Genomic DNA, 26,009 nt, shown 5'->3' with positions numbered 1-26,009 from the left:
ACTCATAGTACAGAGATAGAATTGGTGTCCCAGTACAAATATCTTGGAATTTTAATTGATGATGCACTTTTTTAAGTTCTTGCATTCAGCAATTAGTGGAAAATTTAAAAGTGATTTTAGGCTTCTATTTTAGAATTAAGAACTGATTTTCTTTTGATGCTAAAATGAAGCTGGTGGATGCAACATTTATATCGATATTGGACAATGGTGATGTTATCTATATGCATGCTTCGTCTCAGAGTCTGCATGCATTTGATACTGTTTACCATGGTCAGTGGTGTAAAGTAACAAATTACAAATATTCAAACTTCTGTAAATGAGTATTTTCTTTCTCAGGACTTTTAATTAAGTTTTAAAAATGTATACTTTTACTTTCCCTTGAATAGATTTTTAGTGCAGTATCTGTACTTTTACTCCATTTCTTTCCTTCAACCTACAGTCACTACTTTATTTTTTGTCTATGGGGATTAGAAAAATCAATCCTTAGATTTCTGTCCAATCATATCACACATAGAGGGTAAATGCCATCATAAACTACCTCAAGACATGGGTGATTTAAAATTGCAGCAAACTGTTTGGAAGCATTAAAAGTGTCCTAGAAAATGTCCAAAATCTTTACACGCATTGACCCAGAAACTGTTTAGATGCATGCTGCAGATGGGATGACAACGGATGTTTACTGTATGATGACCAAAATGGCCCTAAAACCCCAGCAGGCACAGGACGTCAACATGACATCAGATTGTACCCCAACGTTGTGGAAACATTGCATTTTGTAGTGAGCATAAATTATTTGGAAAATGAAACACAGGGTTCTAGATGTTTTGAATAGTTTGTTTGATAATGTGTGACTCGTGTTAACTGTCAATTGTTTTTTTGTTTGTCTGTTAGACCCATGTGATGTATACTGTTTAATCTAGGCAAGGACGCTCTTGTAAAAGAGATTTTTAATCTCGTCTTTCTTGGTACAATAAAGGTTATAATAATAATAGTGATTATTATTATTACTATAAAAGTTCTTGATATTTCGATTAAATTAATTTAATGGAATTCAATTAAATGATATATCAAATCATTAAGACACATACTATGCACAGCCAAATGCAAACAACAAACAAAAATAGAAAATTAAATCACTTGTTTTGTCACGTCAACAGTCATCATAAATTAAAAGTTTAGAATATCTAAAACATAAATAGAAAAAAGAAGAGAAACTAAATATAACGTTACGTAATTTAGCTAAATGCATAATTATAATAATAAAACAAATAAAAAAAACTTGTGACCAAACCTTTCCAATTTTGTTTCTAGATGTAGAAAAGTGAAAATTTTTAAATAGAGCATGATGCAAGCACAATGATTAAGCTGCCTAGAAAATACTCATTTTAATATTGCGTTAGAGCTGTTTATGTTTAACAAGAACACGAGAAATTCTACGTCAAGTCCCAATCACGCGATATTTTGAGGCTACATTCGGAAAGTGTTACGTCATTGGACCTTCGGAAACGCTCGGCTTTTCAAGGCGCAACCAACAGAACTCCGATAGAAGTGATACTTTGCTCTAATAACTCGGTTAAATTTTAACAGGTCGAGTTCACGTCGGTAATTTTTTTTAAACAAAGCTCCTCTTTTCTTTTTGCTGCCTCAACTTTGTTAGGATACCGTCCCAAAACGTGTACATGTTCGTAGCCGTGACTCTATAATTGATTAGTACGCCTGTTCCCCACTCTGTCCTCGCCATGGCGCCGTGTCTCTGCTCTCTCAGTTACTGAAAGTGGCCGCCTCTCTGCTGCTACCGACTCACGGTCTCTCTCCTCGCTCACAAGCGCCATTTTGGAGACAGAGAGCTGCGAGTCGGCTGCAACAGAGACAGAGCGAAAACGGCGGACACGGGGGACAAGGTGAGCTGGCGTTTATGAGGAACATGGTGGGGGAGCAATGGGGGAAGATGGCCGGGAGGGAGAAAGAATTAGAATCTGGGAATCGCCGATCTGCTGGCCTCCTCGACTCCCGCGGCGCATGTAGGCACGAGACGGGGCAGATGGTGCTTGACCTCGTGGAAGAAGGCCACAATATATATATATATAACAAATCAATTAAAATCATATCTCCCTACATTTCATTTGACAAAGAGGTGGTGGCCTTAAAGAGACAGAACACATTTCAATTATTCAAAATTATCAAGAACTTGTCACGATGCAAAATCCTGGTTAAAAAGTCACCTCTGCATGAATATCATTCCAATAGGTAGCTTTTAGCATTCATTTTAAGAAACTCAATAAAGCTTGAGACCTGGCTCAAGTTTACCTTATAATTGCAGCGTTGCTAACTAGCAACATATACAGTAACCCTGGATTTAGATTAACAAGCAGCACTGACTGCTGAGGCGCTTAGCATTAGCTAAACCTAGCCAGCTTAGTGCGCTAGCTAAGCTAAGTCAAATATAAATCACCAACCTGTCGATACAATTGTGTAAACTGACAGTACTTTACCTGTTTTATAACGAGACTGGAGAAACCTTGCGCTGCTTTACATTTTTCTATTTGTATCAAACAATACACTTGTATTTTCTGTGTGCTTTATGTTTGTTATTTGAATTAGTTTTCTACGATTTTAAAAAGTCTCGTTCGATATTTGTGTATTAATGGTTTAACAATAGTTCCTGGGCATCAAAGTCAAACGAGTAACCAAATCATTGATATGAGAATAGTTTTATTAACTGTAACGTTACCTATAGCCATTGCTGAGTGCTAAAATGCATCCAGGAAATGGTTAAAGGGGGGCACCAAAACACTGGAAGTGTCAAGGTTTATGTTTACAGAAATTTGTAAAGGATCGCTAGTAAGTTACTTAAATTAGAGTATTTAAATTCGCTAGTATTGTTTATCATATAAGGTATTGCTATATAATTTACAGTCTGGTGACTATGAAAAGAATAACTAATTGATGCACTTTAATTAAAACCATTCATATAGAATTTTTTTTAAGACAAATCCGTCATCAAATATGGCATGAAAATGAACAGATATAATAAACAGTTGAATCTGCAAGTTGTATTTATAAAGTTGCAATGAAATGGAAGTTTTAGTGTATAATGTGATGCACATTAACCAAATTTTAGGTAAAAATATTGGAAATCCTGCTCCAGCTTCAATGTGATGATTGTTGGTTGGATTATGAGATGTCGGTGTTTCACTCAAAAGTGCAGTCAAATGAAGGCGTTTAAGCAGGATTATTGAGTTTGTCATGTAAAAGATAAATTGTTCTCAATAAAATTCATTAGAGTAGTATTTACTAAATTAACTTAGATATTTAGATTTTATGATATTTTTTGAATGTCATAATTTATTTTACTCTACTTAAAATTAAGTTGTTAATATATTAATAATACCAGAACATTTAGTCAACATAAACGTGTACCACAAATGTATTAAAAAAGAAAAGTTTTAAAAGTACATTTTTTTTGTTAACATCAGATGTCCCCATACAGGGGAAAATATTTGAATTGTTTCCATTACACTCCTCAAAATTGAAAGTCCATTATCGATGTATTTATTTCTGAAACAGGATGACTGGGTAGTACTTTTAATAGGGCTTATCCCTTTGAGAATAAGTTTCATTGCATTAGTACACCAAAAAAACAAGATTTGCTCCCCATTACAGGTGATTTAAGGGGACGTGGCCGTTTTTATGCTAGTGAGCATTTGACTGGATAAAAATGTATGCAGTGCTAGATGAGTCATCAGCAGGGCCAGACAAAATCTGTGGACATTTATTTGGTATTTCTGTGCAGAATTTTGTACATAAACCTGCAGATGTATGTGTATGGTTTTTGAGAGCATAAAAATTACACACTTGATCTAATTTAAATAAAATATTTTTTTACTTTTATTTAAGGTTTTTCAAACCACTTGTTTGGTAAATAATTAAAGTCTCATATAAAATATCTACCAATAGACTAACTGTACATGAATCATAAACATTTGCATATTATTCAATAATATCACTGAAATTAATAAAAAAATAAATAAATATGTATTTACACACATTTACTGTACAAAAGTAAATAATTAGCTTGACTGATGGACTCAGAAATCTGCACACGTAGATTTCATGTTGGCCTAGTCATCTGTATTACAGCAGTGTAAATGTGATCTCATAGGCCAGGAGACTAATTTGCCACTAGTTCAGTTGGAATTGTCCTATGGGTTTTTAAAATAGAATTTTTCAATTATTGAGTTAAATCAGTTCAGTGATTATGTAACTTGACAATACTAGTATGCAAACTTAAAAGCAATTTAGTTTATTTCTAAAATCTAATTTTTGGAGACCTTATTTAAATCGTGAAGTGAAGCAGCACTCATATTTACTTATTAAATACAAGTGTCTGTAAAAGTCTGTATTTTAAACATGAATATAACAGTACATTTCATCAATCATATAAACAGCCTCAACAGACACACTGTTTTAAAGTAAATTTGTAAAATGTATATTTAGCAAGAATGTGTTGTATTAAATTATTAAATGTTTGTAAAATATTGTATGTAATTAACAATTTTCTACAAAAAAGGTTAGCAACATTTTTAATATTCAAATCTTATTGACCCTAAATTTTTGAAAGCTAGTTTGCACATCTGAAAAGTCCAGAACAAGCGATGGCATTATAAGCTTGTGAGTAACTGATTCTGAGCTTCACAATGTAGTTATCATGTTGACTAGCATGCCTGGTGCCATGCAGTGGGCACATCATCTTACTGGGACAATAAATAAATAAATTTCTACATCTACTGTACGATATCAATAACCATATCATGTTAAACTCAATTCACTTCTGTCTCTTTTAGCCACTTTCAGTATTCAGCATGCATATGCATTTTGTTTCTGATTCTCCATTGTCTGTTGCTATGAATTATTTTAATTAATTTCTGAATACCTAATATGCAGTCTTTTTATTACAAATTATGGCATAATTCGATGTCAAGTGCTCTTCAGTTTCAGACTCATCATTTGTTAGACATTATTTATTTATTTATTTTACGTCTCTTTTTCATATGGTCTTTACAGTGATCGCCCTCCGCCGGGCGCCAAACCTCTACCTATGGCCTCAGGGCAGGATGGCGTGGGAAACGCCACATGCTCAAAGTTGGCCAAACCACTTCACCTGCAGTACCTGGAGCGATCCCTCCGTCTAGACACCTTTCTTAGGCAGACTGCTACAGTTTTTAACCAGAACATTTCCAGGTAATTCAGTCCTCTTTGGCCTTCTGTCTTTTGAGTCACAGTATGACTATCATCCATGACTCTACAAAATCCTTTACACTGTTATGGCCAAACTCTGTTAAAGAAATTGTTCACCCAAAAATGATCGTTTATTCTCTCTTCACTAGTTTCTGTCTTATTAAATCTTTTAAATAAAGCTGGAAAGCTGTAACCGTTGACTTCCATTATATTTCTTTTTCTTGCTATGGATATAAATGGTTAAGTGTTTCAGCTTTGCTCAAATCTTCTTTTGAGTTCAACAGAAGAAAGAAACTCAGAAAACACTTGAGGGTGAGCAAATAGTGAATAAACTTTTATTTTTGGGTGATCTATTCTTTCACACTTGAAAATGTGCTTTCACACTTGAAAATGTTAACTCCTGGACATTCTCAACATGAGGCAAACATAATTCTGGGTTGTCTTGTTTCATGTTTTACAGTTCTTTTCATTTACTCAGGATAAACACAGATTCAAACTGTATAATTTTATATTTTTGAACCCCAGTTTAACATGGTTATTTGCATATTTCCTGTGTCAGTGTCTTTTATTGGTTGAGCACAGTAGTTTACACACTGTACCATTTTGCATCCTCAAATATGGCCAGCTCAACTGTAAAATTGATTCGGTAATGGCCGTTTCCCAACAGTAAAGCTCCAGCCTCCTCTCCAGTTGTCGCATTGACTCAAACACTGAAACATGCTGATTATGTAATGTGCTGTGTTTATTTTATTGTTTAAAGCATGTGATTTTTCTGTCAGTTGCTAAGTGTTTAGTCATAACACTGTACAGCACGTCATTTCACATGGCACATTTGTCACCACAATGCAGGATTAACAACACAACAAAAGTGGTGCTAAAACTGCTCCGGAACAGGGTTTCATAACCCCAGGTAAAAAGCAACGCTAACCCCATTTCTAAATTACAAATATGAAACATTCCTTTAACCAGAATGTAAAGCATTATTTAGATGAATGACAACCCAGGGTTTAATGCAGTGTTATAAGGCTTTTTTTGGCTTTATTCAGTTGTTAGCTTTAGCATGTTTTTCACTACTCCCCATACGTCCTACATCAAGTAGCTAATGGTAGCTGTTTTGTAGGAGTTTGCTAATGAGGCCTGTGGTTGTTTGTTTAAGGTTGTGTTTGTGTGTTTACGCTACAGCGATGACAGTGATGATGGTTTGGGCGAGGGGTCTTCTTTGGCCTCGTCTAACCCACTGCTGGCAGTGAAAAAAGATCACATCAGCCCTGAGGACGAGACCAAGGACTCCTGCAGAGATGGAGAGACGGAGTGTGGCACTCTTAATGGAGCTGTGCTACAAGGTAAAGACAATAACAAACAGACACGTGGAATGCCTGACCTCTTTTTTAAAAGTTTACTTTGCATATATATATATATATATATATATATATATATATATATATATATATATATATATATATATATATATATATATATTTTTTTTTTTTTTTTTTGCTGTTTGGGACTTTTCTTGGCATTTTTTAAACTATCTTTTTAAATTTCTCAAATATTTTTACTCTTCAGATACACTCACAATTATAAGCACAAATTCTGTACATCCACTTTCTCTTTTGAAATATATCCTTTTCTTTTTGTGATACAAAACTATGTACATGTAGGGAGTAATCCTTTCAATTTTAGATTAACAGAAAAGTTCAGATCTATGGGATGTTGCATAATTGGTCAATTTTTCTCAGAATTAAATAAATTGTTCCATTTTCAGATTTACAAATGTGGTAATTTGTTCCATTTTATAAATTCTCATTTTGATTTCTATTCATGCATCTAGGGTTGGGCTTTCTTATGACAATATTTTTTTTTTTAGTATTTCTCTTTTTGACAGCCACCAACAAGATATTCATTAGATACTTACAGTGCTCAGTATAAATGAGTTCACCCCATTTTTCCTATACTGCATATAGGCAATGTATTTTGGTGCATTGAAGCAAAACTGATTTATTAAACAGAAAATAATATTTTAGTCACCAAACATATTTATAAATTGAAAGATAATACAATTAAATTAAAGCAAAATATTGAAATTATTTTTTTTCCATTTTTTTAAATATTTATTACATTTTTTTCTATAGCATATAAATTTGGGTGTACTAGTTTTTGGGCTGTTATCAAAAGGTATTTTGTTAGATAAGCTCCAGATTTGGCTTCAATACTGACTCTAATGTATATGCACAAATATAATATAGTATAGCTTCATATTAAAAATATGAATTTAAAAGATAGATTTGTGAGGGGTGTACTTGTATATGCTGAGCACTGTATGCCTTTAAAAACATTCCTCAGGTATATGTCCAAAAATAGAATTTTACAATCAAAGGGTATCACAGATTCAAAGATATTTTGTAAGCACGTATGTTTATTTCTTTACAATATTTTTTATTAACTAAGCAGTCCCAGAAAATGTGATAGTTATTCGCCTTTTCTTTTCCGCATTTTCTCCAGCATTTAGACGAATTTCCAGCGTGATATAATTTCTGGGAGGGTGTGATTTATTTTCTTGGCATTTGATAGCATGGATATAGTTTTAAGTAAATTTTATTTTATGAAGTGTTTGGCTTAACATGGCATCTCTATGAGGATTCCAGTGAGCTAATGAATTAAAACATTTTTGTTGAGATGTACTCTTTCTTTCTTTATGAAAATGAATAAAATTAACTTTCCTAACTGTCACACACAGAGCACAAAGCTGACAAGGCCAGCCTATATAACTTCTCCAGACTGAAGAAAAGTAGGAAATGGCTGAAGGTATGTATAAATAAAAACCAATTGAAACCTGTTTATACCTTAGGAGTTAAACATAAAACTAGTAATTTTTTTTTATATAATTGTAATATAATTTTTAAGTTAACCTTAACCTTTCTGATTTTGATTGTAATGTATTAATGTGCACCTTTTGTACAGCTGCTTTGAAACAATAATTATTGTTACCTTCATAGAAATGTTCTCTTTTTTGAGTTAATGAAAAATGTGTGGAACAACAGATGAGCAAAAAGGACAAACTAGATGTCAGCTTTTTAATATATGATTCCGCACTAAAGCTACATGTAGGTGACCAGAAGGTTGTGTTTATGAATTTATTGACACAAAGCATTTGACTGTTTTCAGAAAGACCCCAGCAAACTATTTTGTGTCGACTGTGAAATCATATTTTAAACTTTATGGCTTGTTTCCACTGACTGGTACAGTTTGGGTCGGTACGGGTCACCTTTATGACCCTTGCATTTCCACTACCAAGGGTACCCTTTTGGTGGGCATGGTATATGACAGAAAGTTTGAGTCGCATAATTCTCGCATGAGGAAATGCCTAAAGTAAAACTTTTCTTTGAACATGATTTGATTATAACTGCGGATCAATGCAAAATAGCCTACTGTAACGTCTGTAATTATATAAAATAAATAAGTAAATGAACATATATGAACACATACAGACCCTTACAGTCTCCGATATGTTACAGACTACAGAAAAACTACACACAGCAGACATATTGTCCTTATTTAGGTTCAAAACAGCACAAAATATAGCACACAGTCAGTGAAAATCTCTCATCTGTGTCTGTAATCTCCAGCAGCACATGTAGCCTCTGTTAGAGAGTCATTCCATCATTCCCAGTTCATATTAGTCCAAAAGGTGATGATAAAAATTAAAATTGAAAAATTGTTTGAGCCCGGATCGACCATAGCTCGTTATTATATGTATATATAATTCCGCTGTAATCTCTCGGCTGTGTATTTTAAACATGGCGGGTTTTTTGTTTTCATTCTGGCTTGTTGCGTAAGCGAATGACCTATCTCTGTAAACCAATAGCGTTCAGCTGCGCGTCTAGCTCCGCCATTTCGTACCCTTTCTCGTGTTTGATATCCTTTCGAAAGGGTGCCGAAAAAGTGGTACGGTTCGGTTTGGTACGCCTTTTGACAGTTGAAACGGCCATAAAAGCATACCAAACCGAACCGTACCGTACCGTACCATACCATTCAGTGAAAATGGACCATTAGTTGATGTGTAATGTAGCTGTGTGAACATAAACAACATCTCGGAATAAAATAAGCTCAATGTTCAATGCAAAGGGAGACATTGGATTTTACAGAGTTAGCTTAGCAAAGCCTACAGCGAACGAATTTTGGGGACTACAAAAAAATACATCCGGCTTAGTGAGATCATATGCCGCGTGACGTGCTGTAAGGTTTGTGGCTGGTGAGGCACTGACATTTTCAAAGTCATATTTATAAACATATCCACTTAATATATTTGCCAACTACCGATTGTGTTTCATATGTCATATCAGCATTTTTTTTCTATACACATAGCAGGTACATATTGGGCCAAGGAAGAATGTAAAATGTATAGCGATTAAATATGCCTCCCAAAAAACACACAGCTGGATGCTACAGAGTCCAGATAGCCTATAACAAGCGACACACAGGAACACTATATTGTTAGACCGCACGCTCCCGTTTCAAATTACACTAAAGTTACCGACCGCAACCACGTTTTATTCAGAAATTTATTCCCACGCTGCAAGAGATCTGGTCAGGTTCTGCGGAGGTCGAATGCAGACCTCTACTAGGAAATATGACAAGTTATTCGTTTTCATGTATATAAACAAAGTAAGATATATGAAAAATTACGTAGTTTTTTTACAAATCAATTATGAGCACACATAGCTTTGCACCCCATAAACACAAACATGCCTTAAAAATACACTTTGGACCGCCTCTTAAATAGACGTCGAATAGACAGCTTGACTAAAACAAGGCTAAACTTGGGCTGTCAGTGAAAATCTAATAGACATCTTATGTAGCCCAATGCAAATAGACAGATTAGACAGACTATATATGTGTAGTCATTCATTTCTGTTTATTTGATGACAAGTCTAATTTTGGCCTATTGTTAGACGTCTATTAGATTTTCACTGAAAGCTCAATATAGCCTTGTTTTAGCCAAGACAATTATGTTTAGAAAGCATGAAAGCAGACAGGAATAACATGTTGTCATGTAAATAAATAACATGAGGCTCTTTGTTTAGAAAAAGAACAGTATAGATCTTTTGTGTAAGAAGAAAAGGGGAATCAATGACTCTATTAAGCTTCCTCACACTTCACTGAAGTCTCAAGATGCTTTTTTGTGTGTTTGTGACATACAGCTTATACAGATTTTAATCAATATTCACAAAATCGTAGACAATAAATAATAGACACCCATGGTTTTAATAATGAAATATAAAAGTATGATTTTTTACCTTTCAGGGGGAGCATAAAGAGCTTCAAATTTAATGTCATACATTGTTAATAACAATTGTAAGGATGGATTGTGGCTCTGTTTTATGTCTGGTCGATTGTTTGTGAATCACAGGGCATCTTGCTGAGCGATGACACCACAGACTCAGACAGCGACTCGGATGATTCCGACTTCACAATGACACGGGAAGAGCTCCAGGACATGCTGCGCCTGCACAAGTTCACCAGACTCCACCAGAGCAAGTTTCACTCTGACAGAGAAGTACGACATGCTTAGCTAAACCTCAGATATTCGTCCACACATAAACAGCCTTATGGAAACAGTTGCTCATGTGTGTTTGTGTTCACAGCTGCAGCACTATCAACACTACAGCACAGGCCTGCTGTCCACTCACGATCCTTTCTATGAGCAGCAGCGCCACCTACTGGGCCTGAAGAAAAAGAAAATCAAGGAGGAAAAGAAATGTAAGGGTAAGATTGCCTGAAAAAACAGAGTAGATGATGGTGTTTACTTGTTATTTTTAAACGCTCATCTTTATTCTACTTTTGTAGCCAAGTTAAAAAAGATGAAGAGGAAGAAGAAACGAGGAGAGGAGTTTTCTATGGAAGGAAGGCAACACATTACTAAAACATTTGCCAAGTTTTCCCATGATGCACCACTTCCTATGATCAAAAAGAAGCACTTAACCATTGAGCAGCTAAACGCTCGTAGAAGAAAAGTCTGGCTTACAATTGCCAAAAAAGAAATCCCAAAGGTACAGCAAAAGATTTTTATTCCTCTCCTTGGTCCCTATCATACACCCGGCGCAATAAGGCACAAGACGTGTTTGGCGCGATTTGTTGATATTTTCAGACCAGTGCAACCCAAATTTCACATTTAAAATTTTTAGATTTTAAAAATGTTGTTTAAATAGCAAATCCATTTGCTCCACTTTGTGGATTCATGGGCGTGCTGCTCTTTGTGTGTTTGGATATAACTGACCACACTTTACGCTAATTAACTTCACGTTATTATTGTTCATTCATTTATTTGCTGGAAATTAAAACTGAATTTAGAAATAGTTTTTAAACAAATCTTTGCCCTTAACAAATGAAATTAAATATGTAGGCTAATGAATGTCTTCATTAGAGTGTGTACAACACCATTTCCTTATCCACAAAAGTAAAGAGTAAAAGTAAAGTAAGGAAAAAGTAAAGAGGCCGAATGAAAGAGGCTCATTCTTTATCCTCACGCTGCAGTTAGTTTTCTCGCTAGTGAAGCGTTCAGTTTTTACACTTACAAATTCTGCCATGTAAATAACAGACGCGCCATGGCGCCGCTCAGCTGACTCGTAAAGGGAATGTGAGATGAAACTCTGATTGGTTTAATGCACGTTATGCTCAAAACAAACCTATTAAGAGAATAAGCACAATGCTATTAGCATCCTTAAAATAGCAAAAGTTTTTTAGGACTTGCCCTTAATGCTTTAGACTTTGAGCCTAGATCGTTAAAATAGAGCCCTTTTAGTTTTGTGATTGAAAGTATTTATGTCTTCTGTTACTTAATTTTGTTTGTTGTTGTATTTTTCCTCCTTTTAGGCATTTAAACAAAAAGTCTCTGCAAGGAACTTTGTTTTAACCAATGCTAGAAAGGTAAGCGAATTATATTTTACATATGAAAGATTTTTTAAAAGTTTGGGCTGAGATTATTTTTAAAAGAAGTCTCTTTTATTTATTGAAGTTGCAATTATTTATAATTTGTAGTATTTCTTTTTTCTGTTACGTTTAAAAAATATTTTGAGTTTTTAAAAAAATATACATAACTTACATAATCTCTCATACAGTAAGAGACTTACAGATCTTGCTCAAGTTTTGTAATTTTTTTCCAAACAACAACAATTATAAACGGTAAAACATGGAGAGCTGCAAATCCTTTGGATGATTGCCTTTAAAGAAGAAAAGATGTATATTTATACACCTAATATTAAATGAAAAAGTTACAACTCAAGAAAAATTGGGACATGTTGGTAAAATATACTCAATCCATTTACTCCAAATTAGAAAAAGTATTCAGTCTGTGTTCTCAATGAAAAGATTTTCTAAGACATATATAATGTGCACTCTATCAATCTATTCTTCAACTGTAATGACTCTAATTTTAACCATTTTATTTTATTTCAGAAAAATAAATAACAGTTTCATGTCTTTATTAATCCTGCCATCTAAATTTATATTGCCTAAATATAAAGATTTACAAGGGAAAGCAATCTCTACTTCAAAAATTGTATTTAAATGTATTTTAATCTCTTTCAGTATGAGGTTAATTTCTGACAATGCCAAAAGTACATGATGGTGATTGGGGCCACTTTTCACCCACTGTAGCATATTTTAAAATAGATTCATGTGAGAAAAAACATAATTGCTTAGAAATCCTTCTAATATGCTGAATATAAAGAAACAACTTGAATTATTTTATTTTAATAGGTATGTGTTTGAGTAAAATATTAGGTATAGTTCACCCAACAATAAGGATTCTATCATCATTTTCTCACACTTGTTACAAAACTTTACGAGATGAAGTAAAACTAAGTTTCTTTCTTCTGTTGAACTCAGATAATTAAATATTTTGAAACATGTAAACATTGACTAAAATATTTCCTATTAATTAAGTCAATGTTTACAGGTTTTCAGCTGTCTTCAGAATGTCTTCTTATGTGTTCAATAAAAGACATAAAGATTGAGTAAATAGTGAGTTAATATTCTTTTGTTTTTGGGAGAATTTCTTATTTATTTTATATCTTACTTATTCATCTGTTATCTTACCATTATTTTGCAAAAAATGCTCTAAATTACAATACTTGTGTTTTAAATTTTGAAGAAATGTTATAGTTATACATAATAAAACTAGAATAAGTTTACTATTAAGTGTGATTTGTAAATACAGAGAAACTGAGAAAAATTATGGAGCATTCTGAAATAAAACAATGACCGAAACAATAAATGAAATGTTTTATTATTTTATAATTAAACAAAATGAACTCTTCACGTTGTAAAGCAGTAAACAGTTCACACTTTAGATCAGTTATAAAAATACAGAATAAGCTGAGTTTTACTACTTGTCTGAGTGTGGCTTTTTGAGTGTTTATGCTTGTACACTTGTCCAGTTGGCCCACCAGTGTATGCGTGAGGTCCGGAGGGCTGCCATCCAGGCACAGAAGAACTGCAAAGAGACTTTACCACGAGCTCGTCGCCTCACCAAAGAGATGCTGCTGTACTGGAAGAAGTACGAAAAGGTGGAAAAGGAGCACCGTAAACGTGCCGAGAAAGAGGCTCTCGAGCAACGCAAACTCGATGAGGAGATGCGGGAGGTATCAAAATACATACAGTAAAAAAAGCATTACTTTGAGAATCACTTTCTGAAACAGCTGTTCCCTGTGCGTTAGGCTAAGCGTCAGCAGAGGAAGCTGAACTTTCTGATCACACAGACGGAGCTGTACGCTCACTTTATGGGTGGCAAGCAGAACGCTGGAGGAGACTGTACACAAGAGGAGATCCTGCGCAAGTTGGAGGACAATAGCTCCCAGCGGCAGATCGACATCGGTGGAGGAGTCATGGTCAACGTCAGCCAGGAGGACTATGGTGAGGGCTTTTTTTACTGTTTATGAATGATTATTCACGGAAATGGGTATTTAGGGTTCAAATAGTCATGGACAACATGGAAAAGTCATGGAATTTTGACATGGCATTTTCAATGCCTGGAAAAGTTTTGGAAAAACAGAAAAACCCACAAAGTTTTGGAAAAGTCATGGAAAACAGATATCTGTATACTTAAATATAGGTTAGTTGTCTTAAACTTTTTCTGTCTTTGGCCAATCACTTACTCTCACATTATTAGTGCAGTGTAAGCATTATCTAAATAAATTTTACATAGAAAAAAAATTTGCATCACAGTGGCGCAGTGGGTAGCACAATCGCCTCACAGCAAGAAGGTCACTGGTTTGAGCCTCAGCTGGGTCAGTTGGTATTTCTGTGTAGAGTTTGCATGTTCTCCCGGTGTTTGCGTGGGTTTCCTCTGGGTGCTCCAGTTTCCCTCACAGTCCAAAGACATGCTCTATAGGTGAATTGGGTAATCTAAAATTGCCTATGTGTGTGTGTGAATGAGTGTGTTTGGATGTTTCCCAGTGATGGGTTGCAGCTGGAAGGGCATTCGCTGTGTAAAACATATGCTGGATATGTTGGTGGCTCGTTCCACTATGGTGACCCCAGATTATTAAAGGGACTAAACCAAAAAGAAAATGAATGAATAAATATAACATTGAAACTAAATAGATTGCTGCGTGTTTTACGATATGCTTTAAAAATGTTATCATGTATTGTTTTTTACCACGCATTTGTAGACACTGCATGAAACATTAGGTCAGGAAAACTTACTTGAAAATCTTTTAAAAGTTATGTAATTTTTGTAAAAATGTGTATGAACCCTGCTTATTCTAATCATTACAGTGTGATTTTTGCATAATCTGAGATCCTTTTTTTTTAATGGGGATCATGATTCGCCCAATATTATAAAAAGACAACTGAACAAAACAGCATGTAATTTTGGCATTTGTGTTGAATGATTCAATTATTTTGTCACACTTTACAATAAGGTTTCATTAGTCAGTGTTACATATTTACTAACATGAGCTAAGAATGAACAATACTTGTACTACATTTATTAGTCATAGTTCAGCATTTACTGATGCCTTATTTAAATGCAAATTCATGCTTGTTAACATTAGCGAATGCACTGAGTTAACATGAACTTAACAATGAACAACTCTTATTTTCATGAAATAACATTAACTAACATGAACAAAAACTGTAATAAATGTTTTGTAAACCTTATTGTAAATTGTTACCTACTATTCTTTTATATCAGGGGTGCCCAAACTCGGTCCTGGAGGGCCAGTGTCCGGCTTATTTTAGTTCCAACCCCAATTAAACCAAAGACTATAAAACACACAATATGGCGAATGAAGCTCTGCCTTCTGGTACAGGAGCCAATCAGTGATTGCTATATGGCAAATAAAGCCTGCCTTCTAGTTTAGGAGCTAATCAGCGATTGCTATATAATGACAATTCTCCAGGGGAGGGGCACAGATCAGACATGAGTTTTTGCAGATTTTGTGTGATACGAACATTTAGAAATGAAACTAAATTCATAGTTGTTTTGGAGAATTTGATGTTTTCCCATTAAAACAGAATGCCCGAGTATACTGCCCGAGAGGCGTTTCAAAAATGACCACCGAGTGACATGACTTGCCTTTAAGGGACTTTGACTAAACACAACTGAACCAGCTAATCAAGCTTTTTCAAGGTATAAAATTTCCAGACTCGTGTGTTGAAGGAAGTTAGAGATAAACTATGCAGGACCAAGTTTGGACACCCCTGGTTTAAACTATTCTTTTCGAAAACTTTGCATGTTACTTTACTGGATGAATCCGCATTTTTGAACAAATCTCTTGAACAAATTCTTCATTGACAAATACATTTTAACCCACTGGAATGGTACACGTTGTCAAAATCATTGTTTAAAAAATATATACATTTCAGCTAAATGTTCTGTATTTTAGATCATTATTTTTTTATTTTAATAGTTAAATTATTAGGTGAAAATATAGATTTGTTCAGTAGTTATAAGTGGTATAATCCAATTATAAACCTGATATAAACACAGTTATAAACGTTTGCTTTAATTGTAATTTGTATTGTATTTAAAGCAAAAATCATGCGATTAATTTTTTTAAATTAATTAATTAATTTATTATTATTGTTTTTTTTATTTTTATTTTTTTTATCTTGTAGATAGTGATTATTACAAGTCTCAGGCCCTGAAAAACGCAAAAGAGGCATACCAAATCCACCAGGCCAGAGTAAGTAGCAGTTTGTTATGCATTAGTTGATACTATATACAGTATGTTTATCACATAAATTTTTGTCTAGATTGTGATTATTTTGACATCTCTCTTTGTGATCTGTAGACCAGGTTGTTTGACGAGGAAGCGAAGGACAGTCGTTGTGCCTCTCTGCACGCTGCTAGTATGTCCGGCTCTGGCTTCGGTGAGAGCTACAGCTTATCAAACCCTTCTATTCAAGCAGGTGAAGACATCCCTCAACCCACCATCTTCAACGGCAAACTGAAGGGATACCAGCTCAAAGGCATGAACTGGCTGGCCAATCTTTATGAACAGGTGATTTCTGATGCTCTCTTATGCTTTTACACACACCACTGCTGAAAAAAAATGTGACAAGCAATACTTCTGACAGCTTATTTAAGAGGTTTGTGGATTTTGCCTAACTCTCTTCTTTTTTTTTATTTGTTGTTTGAAGAGTGGGATATATTTGTGTTGTTTTTCCTATTTTGTTATCATTTATTTTGGAAATCCCATTTTACAAGCATTTCTTCATTTGGTTTCATGTTGTTTACCCTGTCCGTTTGAAATAAATTCTTCGTCTTTTTTTTGATATTTAGCTTGGTTAAGCATTCTCATTATGTTGTGATTTGGAGCCTGGTCACAACAGGATATATTGTTTTTGCTTACCAGGGATACTTGTGATCAGTAGAGACAGTAAAAAACATTTATAATAGTTTCTAAAGAAAGGATCACATGACATTGAAGACTGGTGAGACAATTTGCTATTACAGGAACAATTTACAATTAAAAGCATGTTAAACAATCATAATAAAAATTAATGAATAATTATTAATTAACAATTATAGTAATAACAATATAATAATAATAATAATAATAATAAGTTATAAATATAGTATTTTAATAAAAAACATATAGCTTTAGTGAGTGTAACACTTTTCGAAATTTTTACCAATCCCAAAGTTTCTATTAGTAGAGTATATCTCTTCCTTCATGTCTGTAAGCTTTATAAAGACTGTAGTGATTCATGTTTCTGTATTTTCACTTCTCATAGGGCATCAATGGCATTCTGGCAGATGAAATGGGGCTTGGAAAGACAGTCCAGAGCATTGCTTTACTGGCTCATCTGGCAGAGGTAAGAATTACTGGTCGGAAACCTTTGAATTTGTACAAGATGTTTATAAACAAGTGTAGTGCACACTGGATATTAGGTAAATCTGGACATTAATCTTATCTTTCATTGGCTAAGAAATTTTAAATAAGGATAACACTGTAGTATTATTAATATAAAGTATTTAACATTAATGTTATTTTAAATAGTTTTTGTAATACATGGTTTAATATATAATTCAGTGTATCAGATATTTTGATGTTAAAATTAAATTCTATTCTAACTTTGAATTATTAATATGTATAGAAGAACAAGTACTGGAATTTAAAAATTTTAGCAAAATAAAACTAACCAAAAGCGAAGTTTTGAGGGTAGTGGCAAAGTAAACATGACAATTACGTAGTATCAATGTCTTTGCATACACAATTCAAAATTTTCTTATGTCTTTTATCGTATTCATCCTAAAAATTCATAATGCCCTGAAACAAAATGAGATTGTATTTATTTTTTTATATGCTAAATCTTTTTATTAAACCTCCAGGCCTAGTTTGCAATTGTTTTGATGAGTCTGACACATACAGATCCATTTGCAGCTTTTTATTTGCAACAACAAGGCAACTCAAGTGAAAGAAGCCAATCCAAAAGACTAAAAAAGACAGGACAGCCCAGCAAAAAATCAGAGAATGAAATACACCTTAGTCAGGGCAGCCCAGCAAACAGAGTCAAGATAAACAGTCCATTAATCACAGAAAGGCAGAAAGAACATTAGAAAGAATGCTTCATAATGATCATAAGGAGAAATCAAGCTGGCATAGATATAAGAGGGATGATAGGCATCAGGTATGAGAGTGTAATCTGTCATAGATATATACACTAGATATCGCATAGGGCCCCTGAGCATGCGTCAATAGCGCCGCCACATTGGTACAGTGCTCCCAGGACAAATGTCATTCAACCGCACTAGTCAAGACAGTGTTATTACGTGAAGATGCGGGACTTTAGCGCTGTCTACGGGTGTAGTAACGAGCAAACAAAGAAAACAAAGCACAAAGGCAGAACATTTTGAAGGTAATATTAAGTTTTTTTCTGTTTTTGTATGTTCTGAACTTTTGTGCTAATCAGGTAACGTTATTGATGATAACAGTCACTTACTGCATTCACTATACGGCAAAGCAGCTCCAACTCGCACTAAACACTCGGCTTATGCTAGTTTTGTTGAATAAAATCAGCAAACAATGCAAAAGAAATATGACAACGAGATGCTGCGCTGCCAGAAACTTGTATTATTGTCAGCTAACGTTAGTGAAAGAGTCGTTTGGGGGATTCATTCACAAACGAATCGCTCCCTCCGTCATTATGAGAAGTGAAAGCAGGAGAGGAGCTGTGTTTCAGGACATAATTAGATCAAATTTAACAGGGAGGGTGAATAGTACATTTCTGTACACACAAACACAAGCTTTTTGTCAGGAATGCCCGTGCGGTCACTGATCCATCAATATAGAAAAGTGATGTAAAATTATAATTTTCGTAATTAGAAAAAAAAATTTACATACTAACATCCAGAAAAACTCCCGATCATAGATATATGTGTATATGTGTATATCTCTGGCTTTGGATGGCCACTGTCCTCCACTGTACCTTGGTCCCGCATTCATTTCAAAGGAGTGCTACCCTGTAGCAAGATGGCGGCGGTATTGACGCATTCCATCCAATAGACAAAAATAGGCCAGGCGACATCTAATGTATATATCTATGGTAATCTGTAATGAAGGATTGTGGTGAATGGAGTCTGAATGGTACCCAATAGAAATTTGGGAAAACAGCTCCCTCTGAAGGTGTGGAGAAGATGGAACAGGAGTCTAAATTACAACTGTTCGTTGATATTTAGATAGTTTGTTAATATTATTAATTAGAATATTTTAATTATTCATAAAATGACCTTACATCTTGTTCTGAAAATATCTGACCAAATGTTTTGGTATATAAACTATTGTTACTCTGACATTTTAGAGGATATCTACTGTAAATTATTGTAAAAATATATTATAAAGTTTTTGCTGTTTGAACTTATCATAAAATTTATGATAGTTGTAATCGATAAATATTATAAACAATATGCAATAAATATGGTGAAAAGACTAATTATTATTTTTTTAAATGTTAAAAATTGAAATCTCAATCCTATTTTAGAGCAACAACTTAAATCTCAAGATATCTTTATGAAACTATCTAAATCGCCCAGTCTTACAATTAGCATAGCACTGCAAGATATCAGGCTTTGGGGAATGTTCTCCTTCTCTGTCGTATCATTTTCCAGCCTGCATATATATATATATATATATCTATATATATATATATATATATATATATATATATATATATATATATATATATATATATATATATATATATATATATATATATATAAAAACCCCTCTCTCTTTTGCTGTCCTGTGCGATCATATTCATTTCTCTAAAACAAATGCCTGACACCACATTTCATCTCTCTTTGGCATCAATGTGAACCCTCCAGCTGTCTCCATGACTTTCAGAACTGGCGAAAAGACGAGGATGCAAAATTTTGCTATTTTATATGAAAGAGTAGCGCTGTGGGCCCATAGGAAACCATGCTAGCATGTTACCTCGCTCTTTGGTTGTTTCCTGTCTTTTCCACCGTCCTCCTCCACCGCTGTCTGCACCTGTTTGGCTTATTTTGTGCTTCATGTGTTTTATCGGACAGAGGGAAAACATCTGGGGGCCGTTCCTGATCATCTCCCCAGCCTCAACACTCAACAACTGGCATCAGGAGTTCTCCCGCTTTGTGCCCAAATTCAAGGTGAACATGGCAGCTGTGCGGGGAAGCACCTGCAGCCGTCCTATCCTCTCTGTCTCAAACCTTTTATAAACCCATTGAACTATATCTATTTTCAGAACAATGGAAATGCCTTTTTCTTTTAAGCCTTTGCATATCTTTGATGAAAGAAAAACGCTTGACAGATTATTAAACTTCTGGTCTGGCTTTCCTTTTGGGGGCAGTGTTGCATCATTTATATGCCACGTTCTACTAATATCAGCAGCTTAAAAATTCATTTCCTGCCAGTCAGACTGAATCTCACAAATGATCTGGATGTAAAATCCCAGCCAGAATAACTTAAGGAATATAAGAAGGTTGAGCAATTATTATTTCTTTTTGTTGGCCCAGTCTGGCCAGTAGCTTAGATTTATACTTGCCCTGCCAATATTTGCACTAGACCCAGCCGCAATTTATTTTTAGCAGCATATTTTAATGTCAGGAAGAAAAGTGTTTTTCATTAAACGTTTGTTTTCTTTATACTAGCACATGTTGCATGATATACTTTGTTATTTTTAAAATGTGTGTAATAAATAGAAATTATGGAGCTATAATGTCATCTAACAATACATGCTTTTCATTTTGTATTGGATAAGTTTTTATTTTTCAACCCTAATTCACATTTTGCACCTTGTAAAGAGGTTACGGTTATGAAAAGTATGATTTTTTTTGCAGGAATTAAACAGTGTAATATGTTTTTATTTTTATAGTGTGTACACATAGAAATACAGAACAACACTTTACATGCATTTTTACAGCAATAACCTTGCTGCATTTTCAAATGATTTCAAAATAAAAGGTTATATACATACCATTGCAATCAGATTGATTAGCCCCCCTTTGATTCTTTTTTCTTTTTAAAATATTTCCCAAATGATGTTTAACAGAGGAAAGAATTTTCTCAGTATGTCTGATAGTTTTTCTTCTGGTGAAAGTCTTATTTGTTTTTTTTAGAATAAAATAAAAATAAAATCGGCTAAAATAAAAGCATTTTAAGGTCAAAATTATTAGCCCCTTTAAGCTATATATTTTTTGGTAGTCTACTGAACAAGCCATTGCTATACATTAACTTGCCTAATTACCCTAACCTGCCTAGTTAAACTAATTAACCTAGTTCAGCCTTTAAATGTCACTTTAAGCTGTATAGAAGTGTCTTGAAAAAATCTAGTAAAATATTATTTTATTTTATCAGTTATTAGAAATGAGTTATTAAAACAATTATGTTTAGAAATGTGTTGAAAAAATCTCTCCGTTAAACAGAAATTGGGGGAAAATAAACAGGGCGGCTGATAATTCTGATTGCAACTGTATATATACAAAACTAAACAAAAAGCAAACAAACAACAACAAAAAATAAAAATGCCCCTTTTTTGGTTAATGGTAATCCATTCAAAAGTGATCATTATTATCATACTGAATACAGTGTGAAGCAAATATATAGAGTGAAGAGTGTATCAATACAGAACTGTAAGACTGGAACTACATTGTACACACAAAGATTATTCATCAACTTCTTCCACTGTAATTTCATACCTTCGATATTTCCAATGAAAGGACTCCATATGTTTTCAAATACATGCTGTTTAGCTTTTAGTTTGCAAGTTATTTTTTTTATGGCAGGCTTGACATCATCTGTCTCATCCATTGAGTAGTGTTTAGTCTTTGCCTCTTTGTCCATAGCAAAGCTACACATTTTTTGTCATAAAGCAAGCTGAGATTAATAAATAATCAAACAATTTTTTGAAATATTTTTTAGTTTGTGGCAAATTTCAAATAACATCTCTCCTCATTCTCTCTCACAGGTGTTACCGTATTGGGGAAATCCTCATGATCGAAAGGTCATCCGAAAATTTTGGAGCCAGGTAAACATTTCAAAAGAATGCTAATTAAATGCAAATATTAATTGAGACCTGCTACTTCAACTGTATTTTATACATTTTTGGTGCCTCTTGCAGAAAACTCTGTATACTCAGAATGCACCATTCCATGTAGTCATCACCAGTTACCAGCTAGTGGTGCAGGATGTGAAGTATTTCCAGCGGGTGAAATGGCAGTATATGGTTCTGGATGAAGCTCAAGCACTGAAAAGCAGCACCAGGTAATAGCACTTTTCTGTTTTCAAACTTTAGTTTACACATGTGCTTTATTTGAATTTATTCATTGTTCAGTTATATTATTGATTGATTGATCATGATATGCAGGGTGTCCACAGGGTTTAAAAAGATTTAAAAGTTAATAAATCAATTACGAGAAAATTAAGGCCCTTAATAGTTATTAAAAAGTCTTAATTGCGTTTTTCTTAATTATATTTCATAAATATATTTATTTTCCTCCTAATATTAACAATGACATGCTCCATCCACGCGATTGGTTAGGGCCGGGGCTTGTCTAGCCTAGCTCCTCCCTCCAGGGGATGTCAAATAAATTGTGGGAAGGTGATGTGACGTTCTCCACATGTAGCGAAACCATAGAGCGAAACAGACGGCATAATGGGAAAATGTAAGTTGGCTGAAAACAACCGCGTAATTTATTATTTCAAGCTTTGTTTCTTCCGAGCTTATCTTAACTGTTTATTAACAACAGTATAAAAACAACTTATTAAGTTAAATGTTTGATACTGATTAAAACTTGAAGTGGCGATGAGGTCTTAAAATAGTCTGAGAGGGTCTTTTAAAAAGTCTTAAAAAGGTATTTAAATTATCTTTAGGATTCCTGCATATACTCTGATATGGTAGTATTTACTAACTTTTCATGAATATGTTACATACAAGAGACTCACCAAAAACTTGTATCATTCTTTGATTACAAGTAAGAAGTCGTTGAAAATAATTTGTAAATATAGTCTGAGCTCTTTCTTCTCAATAACAAAATAAACACACAAGAAAAATGACCGTGGTGAGAATAAAATGGTTAAGAAAACATCTGATTATAACAATACGGGTGTTTGCACTGCATCATGTTGACAGATGAGGTCATTAAAATAGCACTGTAATTACACTGAAAGTTGCATTATAAATGTATGTGGGCCCACAGACTTCTATGTAGATCTGGCTATATATTATGTATGACTATAGTTTAAATGAATCCCTTTTCTTTGCTAGACACAATGACATTATAGTATAAAACTGCTCTTTTAATGTTATGCTTTACTGCACCCAGAAGGTAACCATAGCGCTTCACTTTTTTTAAACTTTTTTTTTATGTTACAGCCTTATACCAAAATGGATTAAATTCATACATTTTCTCAAAATTCTACACACAATTCCCCATAATGACAACGCGAAAAAAGATTTTTTGAAATTATTGCAAATTTATAAAAAAATTAACATGTACATAAGTATTCACAGCTTTTGCCGTGAAGCTCTAAATTGAGCTCAGGTCATTCTGTTTCTACTGATCATTCTTGAGATGTTTCAGCAGCTTGATTGAAGTTCATCTGTGGTAAATTCAGTTGACTGGACATGATTTGAAAACGCATACATCTGTCTATATAAGGTCCAAGGGTTGACAGTGCATGTCAAAGCACAAACCAAGCATGAAGACAAAATAATTTTCTGTAGACCTCAGAGACAGGATTGTCTCAAGGCACAAGGCTGTACAAGGCCTGTATGGTAGAGTGGCCAGACAGAAGCCACTTCCCACCTGGAATTTGCCAAAACACATTTGAAGCACTCTCAGACCATAAGAAACAAAATTCTCTGGTCTGATGAGACTAAAATAGAACTCTTTGGAGTGAATGCCAGGCGTTACGTTTGGAGAAAACCAGGCACCGCTCATCACCAGGTTAATACCATCTCTACAGTGAAGCATTGTGGTGGCAGGATCATGCTGTGGGGATGTTTTTCAGCAGCAGGAACTGGAAGACAAGTCAGGATAGAGGAAAAGATGAATGCAGCAATGTATAGCGACACCCTGAATAAAATCTTGCTTCAGAGTGCTCTTGACCTCAGACTGGGACAACGGTTCATCATCCAGCAGGAAAATGACCCAAAGCACACCACCAAAATATCAATGGAGTGGCTCAACAACAACTCGGTAAATGTCGTTGAGTGGCCCAGCCAGAGCCCAGACCTAAATCCATTCGAAAATCTCTGAATCTGAAAATGGCTGTACACCGTCGCTTCCTATCAAACCTGATAGATCTTGAGAGGTACTGCAAAGAGGAATGGGCAAAAATTCCCAAAAACAGGTGTGCCAAGCTTGTGGCATCATATTCAAACAGACTTGAGGCTGTAATTGCTGCCAAAGGCGCATTAACAAGCTTTTGGCATCATAATCAAACAGGCTTAAGGCTGTAATTGCTGCAAAAGGTGCATCAACAAAGTATTAAACATAGGCTCTGAACACTTATGTACATGTGAATTTTCAGGATTTTCATTTTTTATAAATTTGCAACAATTAAAAAAAAATACATTGTCATTATGTGGTATTGTGTGTAGAATTTTGAGGAAATAATTGAATTCAATCTATTTTGGAATAAGGCTGTAACATACAAAAATGTGGAAAAAGTGAAGCGCTGTGAATACTTTCTGGATGCACTGTAAATGCTGTAAGCAGTCTTTTTATGCTCCATAAATTACAGGCTCATTTGAGTGTGTGTTATGGTCACAGCCTTTTCATTTTTATATAAAATGTTAAATGGCTATCTAGACAACCTAGAAAGTCGGGGAAGGTGTAGTTAAGTTTAGTTACAAGCTGTTTAAATTTTGTGAGAAAATACATAAAAAATACTATAAACAAAATGTTTTAATACTGTTCCGTTATATGGCTAGAAAATGACCCCTTTACTAGTTGTAAACCTGTTTTTCACTCAGTATTTACTTTAAATACAGCACACAAGCACTCCACATCTGTCTAGCTTATGCTAATAATCTTACATTAGCAAAATACTGGCCCATTTAATGACTATTTTCTCCAGATACCCTGCTTGTCTTGCTGTTACGCATCCTTGGTTGAACCTTTCAACAAGGAGAAATGAGTTTATAAAAAGCTGCAGATGCCCGAGAGAGAGAGAGAGAGAGAGAGAGAGAGAGAGACAGAGAGAGACAGAGAGAGAGAGACAGAGAGAGAGAGACAGAGAGAGAGAGAGACAGAGACAGTCTCCAGTACTGGGGCATCTCAGATTTTCCATGTTCCCGTCCTTATAGTCAGCGCAGTGACACTATGTCTGGACTGGAAGCCTTCAGAGAGTCGAGGGCCTCTCAAGCTTAGAGTGTGAGTTTGAGCCTCTCTGGAGATGACAGCACATGTGCCAGCAGCTTCTGTTGTGGTGGGACATGATTTATTGCCCAATTGGAGTCCCAAAAAGGCATCAGAGCAGTTTTCAAGTCTCTGAAGTCCCCATAATCAATGAAAGACTTACTGTAAGTGGGTCTAAGATACGTGCTCTAAAGAGAATCCCGCCAGGATTCCTAGTTGTGCGTTGAGAGTTCTTGTCATGCTGAGAGTTATATCCTCCATTAACCTCAGCTTGATGCTTGCTTGGGAGGTCTTAGTGGTTGTCTCTGCTTCTTCTTGGCAGCGTTCGGTGGAAGATCCTTCTTCAGTTCCAGTGCAGGAACCGCCTTCTGCTAACAGGGACGCCGATCCAGAACACAATGGCAGAGGTGAGTGTGCTCAT

At 34.7% G+C, this 26,009-nt stretch overlaps 1 protein-coding gene across 7 annotated transcripts in view; it reads left to right on the top strand.

The window, feature by feature from the left end:
• Positions 1 to 1,802: 1,802 nt before the first annotated feature.
• Positions 1,803 to 26,009, top strand: part of ino80 (INO80 complex ATPase subunit) — an 82,872-nt gene continuing 58,665 nt past the window's right edge. For 3 of the 7 annotated variants that reach the window (XM_087297544.1, XM_087297543.1, XM_087297541.1), the window contains exons 1-17: positions 1,803 to 1,901; positions 5,065 to 5,241; positions 6,421 to 6,581; positions 7,976 to 8,043; positions 10,649 to 10,795; positions 10,884 to 10,998; positions 11,086 to 11,288; positions 12,112 to 12,165; positions 13,677 to 13,880; positions 13,956 to 14,151; positions 16,360 to 16,427; positions 16,536 to 16,745; positions 17,482 to 17,562; positions 20,279 to 20,374; positions 22,192 to 22,251; positions 22,345 to 22,487; positions 25,911 to 25,995. In XM_087297544.1, coding sequence (XP_087153670.1) covers positions 5,099 to 5,241; positions 6,421 to 6,581; positions 7,976 to 8,043; positions 10,649 to 10,795; positions 10,884 to 10,998; positions 11,086 to 11,288; positions 12,112 to 12,165; positions 13,677 to 13,880; positions 13,956 to 14,151; positions 16,360 to 16,427; positions 16,536 to 16,745; positions 17,482 to 17,562; positions 20,279 to 20,374; positions 22,192 to 22,251; positions 22,345 to 22,487; positions 25,911 to 25,995 — 2,034 coding nt within the window. In that variant the 5' untranslated portion in view covers positions 1,803 to 1,901; positions 5,065 to 5,098. Of the gene's footprint in view, positions 1,902 to 5,064; positions 5,242 to 6,420; positions 6,582 to 7,975; positions 8,044 to 10,648; positions 10,796 to 10,883; positions 11,005 to 11,085; positions 11,289 to 12,111; positions 12,166 to 13,676; positions 13,881 to 13,955; positions 14,152 to 16,359; positions 16,428 to 16,535; positions 16,746 to 17,481; positions 17,563 to 20,278; positions 20,375 to 22,191; positions 22,252 to 22,344; positions 22,488 to 25,910; positions 25,996 to 26,009 lie in introns of all 7 variants that reach the window. The other 4 variants (XM_087297542.1, XM_087297540.1, XM_087297539.1 and 1 more) reach the window with 2 other exon arrangements.

The sequence above is a fragment of the Danio rerio genome, chromosome 20 (genome assembly GCF_052040795.2).
Source record: "Danio rerio strain M-AB ecotype USA chromosome 20, GRCz13ab, whole genome shotgun sequence".
Taxonomy (NCBI): domain Eukaryota; kingdom Metazoa; phylum Chordata; class Actinopteri; order Cypriniformes; family Danionidae; genus Danio; species Danio rerio.
Note: the sequence above shows the minus strand (reverse complement) of the source record. Positions and strands in the feature narration are given on the sequence as shown.